At 37.2% G+C, this 6,585-nt stretch overlaps 1 protein-coding gene across 5 annotated transcripts in view; it reads right to left on the bottom strand.

The window, feature by feature from the left end:
* The window catches only part of LOC119832284 (caskin-2), a 189,075-nt gene that overhangs the window by 97,949 nt on the left and 84,541 nt on the right, over positions 1–6,585 (bottom strand). Inside the window, exon 1 of one of the 5 annotated variants that reach the window (XM_038355945.1) lies at positions 6,215–6,454. The exons of 1 other annotated variant lie outside the window; for it this stretch is intronic. Coding sequence is in view for 2 of the 4 variants with exons in the window: in XM_038355947.1 (XP_038211875.1) it covers positions 6,215–6,248 (34 nt within the window). In the remaining 2 variants the exon portion in view is untranslated. Of the gene's footprint in view, positions 1–5,797; positions 6,138–6,214; positions 6,455–6,585 lie in introns of those variants that run through there. 3 more of the 5 variants (XM_038355946.1, XM_038355947.1, XM_038355948.1) reach the window with 3 other exon arrangements.

Below are 6,585 nucleotides of genomic sequence, written 5' to 3'. Positions count from 1 at the left end.
CTATTTTAAATAGACTATAATGTGAATATATATTATATCCATGTTTAAATTAATATTCTTGTTCAGATTTAACGATCTTTATTGACGTTCTTATTTTGTGAGCGGTGATTATGTGGTTTCCTCTCTTAAACAAATTATACGGCGATCGTATAACTTCTAATCATGGATACAAAATTGCCTACTCAAATTAATAAAGCAGCTATGAACTTCATATTCTACGCTAGCGGTACATGATATTATTTACATTTACTTTCTAAATGTTTATTGTAACAACCAAGTCTCATAATAAAATGTAAATGTTAATGATAAGCATTTGTTACCTTTATTATACTATCGCTTAGTGTTGTGATTCGCGTTTCTATTTCATTTATTGCAGATAGTGTTATGTATTGGCTTGCATGCATTGGTTTCATTTGGTATTGTGCGTAAATTATCATATTTCAAGCTGACCGATAAAACCGTTTATTCGACGGAACAAAAAGCTCAATTGAACTATTATTATCTAATTGATTCATCATTCACGGCCAACAGATATATATACGCGTATACAATAACTCAATTTAACATGTAGGTAATGCATATACGTTCATTGAAATAGTGTTCACCGGGGCATGCATGATAGATAGCATGACTGGAGCACGTTGCTATGAGAGGCGCGGTCAAACCTGGCACTATCCCACGTATAAATTAGCATTAATCGCGTAATTACCATTCAAAAATTGCTTATAATCATTTGTTTACATGCGTGGGTTATATAGAATTCCGTACGAGACTAATATTTTTTTTTTTTTTTTGTGGCAATCCAGTATCCAATCCACTTTAATAATTCACCGCGAAGATTCTTGATCACGGTTACCATAAAGACACGATTAAAAATGTTCGCAGCCGTTACTCAAATAAGCACGACAATAAATTAATGAAATAAAGAACGCCTCTGTCATAATTACAAAGAGGAAACGTTTTACGAAACTTAATGCACATTTAAACATCCTTGTTAATGACAAAATATTTTATATTTTATCTGAACGGGAGGCATCGCTACCGTGCCTACCGGTGATACTTTTTTAAACGTTTTTCTCATTTAAATTAAGTATTCGCTTGATTTATTGTTATTCGCCTGACAAATGGCTGAAGATTTCGCCTCACCTGGCGTAACGGGTTTGGTGAGCCTGGAGCGAAGTTATTGTCTGATAATGTTCGAGTTAAGGACAATCTGGTACTTTCATCTAAGCGTTTTTTAAAATACTCAGAAATCTGCGGTCTTTACAAACGGCGGGCGTTTATCTAGATTTCATAATAAACCGTGAATAACGCCCATCAACAATCTTGCAGTTCGTGGATGTGTTTTGGAACTGTTCTGTTTTATTTATTTTCTTTTCTTTATGCAATAGCTGGTGGTTCACTTGATGGTATGCGGTCACCACCGTCAATAAACATTCCCAGAGGCAGTGCCGCTAGGGCTACGATGCGCGCTTTTAAGGAGTTAGGGATAAGGAAAGGATTGACGACTGGATAGAGGGAATGGACTGAAAAGGGTGAAGAAAAGGATATTATTTTTTTCTGTCTAATATTTATTATTTATGTTTTCAAAATCCCTCTCACGAAAGATGACAATTACGCAGCGTTACGCTAGCGTACGCTACCAATAAAACGAACATTTAACTAGATAATCATAACCATTTGTTTAACAGCACATCCGCATTCAGCTTCGCAACAAAAACTCTCAAGTCCCCAATCCGTCAAGCATCTAACGACGACCATGTGTTTATCAAACAAAAGGAAAGCGAAGCCTTGCAATTAAACAGTCACAGCACAAAGAAAATGTATGACAGCTAATTGTGAACGTATATGGCGAGATTACTGTGAGTGCCAGTTATCGTAATGGGAACCTTGACTAATGTCTAGCTATATGGGTCGAACTTGATACGCGTGCAGTAAAATAAGAAGACAGTAACAAAAACATGTATTGGAACTACACGTTCATACAAGGGCATCACAGCCACGCGGTACGATGTTATAAATGAGATGACAAAAGCATTAGTAGTGAAAACCTCTGAAAACTTTTGAACGCTTATTTTCAAATGGATAAAACCTGCAGTTAATACTACAAATTATTCCTAATGATGCTAATGATTACATAATAAAAAAATTTAAAATCCTCACGGAATCATTTGTTTCAATTCCACATGCCCGAAAACCGAACGTTGTGACATGTGTCAACAATGTCAACACGATTCCGACTGATAAATATGGCGGCCGGTGACACATCGAGTTGTGATTTGACAGTCCGATCATTATCTTCACCTAAAGCGTCCAACTTTCGAGGAAGCCTACAATCATCTCCACCCTTAAATTATCTTTAAAAGAGGGCAACCTGACAGCTCTTGAGTAATTTTCAAAAAATTTTAAGGAAATAATATTATTCATACTGTACCATATTGTTGCAACATCAGTATAGTGCATCGCAATTCCAAAGAATACAAACTATTACAACGTATGCTACGCTGACAAGAACGCTCGCGTAATACTTTGCAGTCACTAGAAAATGTATCAGATGCATCTTGCTCACGTAATCCGAGCTCAAGATGTTATAGAATTTGGCATAATGCCCGAGAAGTTATCTTACACCTATTAAACCTAACAACGCAATGAAACCTGAGCCAAAATTGTATAACATTTGAACTCAAACTTTCTGTTAGTTTTTTCTGCGCTCGAATAATGTATCGTTATTTCGTGGCGCGTAACGGACATTTATTTGCTTATACTATATTTGCTTACAAGATTGATAGCCGATACGAGATAACACTTGTCACCGCACGATAACTCTGACGTGTTTGTGGGACTGTTATTTTTGATCAGAGCGCGGAAAGAGCAAAGAAATAAAACACGAAGAATCGGATATTAAAAAACGCACTGGCGGAACATCTGCACCACATGTTCCGCCAGGAGCTAATTAACTCTTAACAAATAGCGTAACAAAAACGGCAAATATGTGAGAAAGTTGAGAAGTTCGAGTAAAAAATATTTCACGTCCGCTCACAGGATATTAGGAGAGATACATCACAGGTAAAGCAGAACTGTTTCCATTATAAATAACACGGGACGTCACGTCACGAACGGGGTAATTAACCCGTTCCATTTATCAGGGAGATTTTGAAATGATTGCGGCCGCGGAAATTGAATATTGGAAATTTGTTTGTGAAGAAAAGAATGATTAACGATGCTGTGCCACCAGGGGCGCCCCTCGTCAAGCGACAATGCGAGTCATGCGATATAATAGCAATATTGTATCTGTGGACTAAATTACTTTTGGCGGCATAATACAATTATTATTGCACAACTCTCAGTTATGACAGCGGATAGATAAGCCACGTTGAGGTTACGTACTCGATGATAATAATCATAATAGTATGTCTTGTAAGCACGAAAGTTAAGCTTCAAAATAAATATAGATATGTTTTTGATAAAACGCGATTGGAACAATTCCAATAAAATATTAAGCGATGTGTAAAGATCAAACATACCTATATACATAGGTTATAAACTATAGGATATGAAATATAATCTGATCCTCAGTTATAATTAAAATAATTTGATATTTTCGTTGTCGGATTTTAATTTATGTATACATTTCGCTGAAAAAGTATAATGGGCACGTATTTCACCCAACGCGGTACGCACAGGATGTCGTAATGGTCCTAGAGAAATGGAAGGCGTAGCTTAACTATTTTAGTACAAGTTCAGAGTAAGGGCGATATATTTTCAGCCATATTTCCTCTCAGACGTTGTGTCGAGACCGTTAAATCACATCAAATGGTTGTGAATTACAATAAATTATATGATATCGTTATAAACAATGTGAGAATTTTCGTTTTTATTACTTTGAGACACCATCAGAAATTTATCACATTAATAATCTCCTTTAATTTAGAATTTTCCATAAGAAAGGCAAAAGATATTGCTTTATTTTACTACCATGAGCTTAATAATCATGCTCTCGTTGTTGCTATAAGACCTATGAAATTCCTGCAATAATACCAAGCAGACCAACAATGCAACAAAAATTTGTTCACGGTCGCAAAAAATCAATCTCTACTTGAATCGGAGTAGTTTACCTAAATTGTCCACCCATTTCCTTAAGCTCAGCTGCACATTTACGGTATCCTTGAGGGGAAATTTTGTATCTGTCAGTTATAAATCCCCACAGCTGTCAGGCAGGTGGCGGGAACGTGCCTGAGTTTGTGATTGGGTTATTTTTTAAGCTTTATAAATAATCACGGGGTTGTTGAAACATCTCGCCCCGTAATTGCTGCATTGTTATTCACAAAAATCGACTTATTACAATAATCATTAAACTCGATCAAATTACCGACTGCTTTTTTGCTTCCTTGCGAGGCAGCCGTATTTATACCTGTAGTTTATAAATAATTTACTATTTTGAATAACTTAGATGTATTAGATATTGAACACGCGTTATTTAACGAGAAGGTAGAATGTATGTGTAGTTACGTGCCTAAAGGCGTTTGCCAATAATTAAGAAAATTGATTCTTTGTATTGCAAAATTCCTGGTATTGGTGAGAAGCAGTGAATACGTTTGAATCGAGAAACTTAATACATAATATCCTATTTTAAAACTTCTGCACAACTGAATAATTTCTTTATTGCGATCGTGTACATTGTTTTGATATTGCATTTATATGCTCTATAGTTGATTGTTAATACTAAATTAAGACAAAAATTATATAATTTATGAATCATAAATTACGGTTAAGAAATTGAAGGAAGCTTGTAGAGAGTGTATAGATATCGAAGGCATATATTGATGTAAAGCATCCCGCAGTTGTCAATACCGTACAGGAGCAAGCTACCTTAAAAGGTATCGATCTACAGGTTCTTGAGATAAAATCTTAAGAAAAAGTCCGTATGCCGGACTTGACCTCTTATATTACAACGCACGGGTGCCACGTTTTCTAAAAATCCATTGAATTTCAAATTCTATTTCATATTTACTATTGATTACGATCGAAACGTTTTTATCTGAGTGTTTAAATCCGCAGCTGCCAATTCCTTGAAGTAGCGTAAAGAAATTGTAAATTCAGCTGCGAATAAAAGAGATTGTGTAAGATTAAAAGTTCATCCTTTGTTGCAGCGCGATGCGCATCTGCCGGCCCACGTGCCGCCCGCGCCCGCGCAGTTCTCTCGAATAAATCTTTTTTATGTGACGAACGCATTCATCATTCACACCAGATGCGTCCGTAATAACAGGGTTAACGTAATTATTGTTTAATTAAATTCCATTGCACGCTCATTTAAATTTAGGCCTATATTCCTATGTCCATTTCTTTGAAGTTTAAGTAAACATTTGGGTAGCGTCTTGTCTATTTTAAACCCGGTCGAGTGGATCTTGACCGGCTGTATGAGTGTCTTGTGAGATAGTTTTGCCCTGAATTTGATCCGCAACATGTGCCGCTCTAGCGTTCTGTTTTTTGTCAGGCGACATCTGATGTCTGCTAGCGACATGTGCGAAATATTTGGCTAACAGGATGAACGAGATTGTAAGGATTCATGGCATTTTCCGGCTCCTAGATCGTGCCAAGGTAAAAAAAAAACATTCCGAATACTATAAAGCAACGTGATTAATAGGATTAGTATCTAATCTACCTAAATTGAATTGTTGAAAAGCAATATGTTAGTAACTATTTACGTATGTTAATTCAAAGGATTTCTACGACTCGAACCGCGGACATGCTTTTGTAGCATTATTGTGTAACCTCTATGGTGGTGATTTAATCTCACCATTATTATTAACTGGCTCCATTCAAACACCCACTGTCGTTTTCTAGGCGGTTCGAAAACTATGCCGTCCACCCACTGCGGCTGGTCCCGTAGGCGCAACAGGGTCACACACAGCCTCTATTCTCCTAAGCCCACCGTGTTCGATTGTTCACGCATACTCGAATTAACATTTCGAGAGTCAATGTCATCGGAGACGCAAGGTCTCCCATTGTTTTGACCATTACGGTGGTCCGGATGAAATGCAACGCTTATATGAATACTTAAATTAGCCCACGCTGAAGTTATAATCCTCTTAAATTTTGTATTTCTAAAAATCAGATTTGTGATTTTTGTCGTGCATCGTGCAAGCCAAGATCATCAGGATATACAAATAAGACATGACTTATTCAAATCTTGAACACATGCAAAAATCTTTACCATGTATTTTCATGTTATTATTCAAAAGAACCATCAGATATTGTTTCTCAATGTATGAGCACTAACAATCCACATTAGTTATGATTGAACGTCACAAACACTGCATATAACACGATCCTCAAAGATAAACACCAAGTTTTTCACAACTAAGTTCGAGCACGACTGTACGATGAATTGCGACACACGTGCGATCAGATTGCCTGATGACAACAGACTGAGCGCTTGGGCGCAGTGCCGGCGACGGGCGAGGGACCGGCGTCGTTGCCGAGAGACGCGGTAGCCTACCCCTCCCCTCCACGCTGCTGTATCGGACAGATTGGGGCGACCGCGACGGCTCTATGGAATTGTCGTGACTTGACGATAGATTAAAG

The sequence above is a fragment of the Zerene cesonia genome, chromosome 15 (genome assembly GCF_012273895.1).
Source record: "Zerene cesonia ecotype Mississippi chromosome 15, Zerene_cesonia_1.1, whole genome shotgun sequence".
NCBI lineage: Eukaryota > Metazoa > Arthropoda > Insecta > Lepidoptera > Pieridae > Zerene > Zerene cesonia.
The sequence above is the reverse complement of the archived record's forward strand: the minus strand, read 5'-3'. Positions and strand labels throughout refer to the sequence as shown.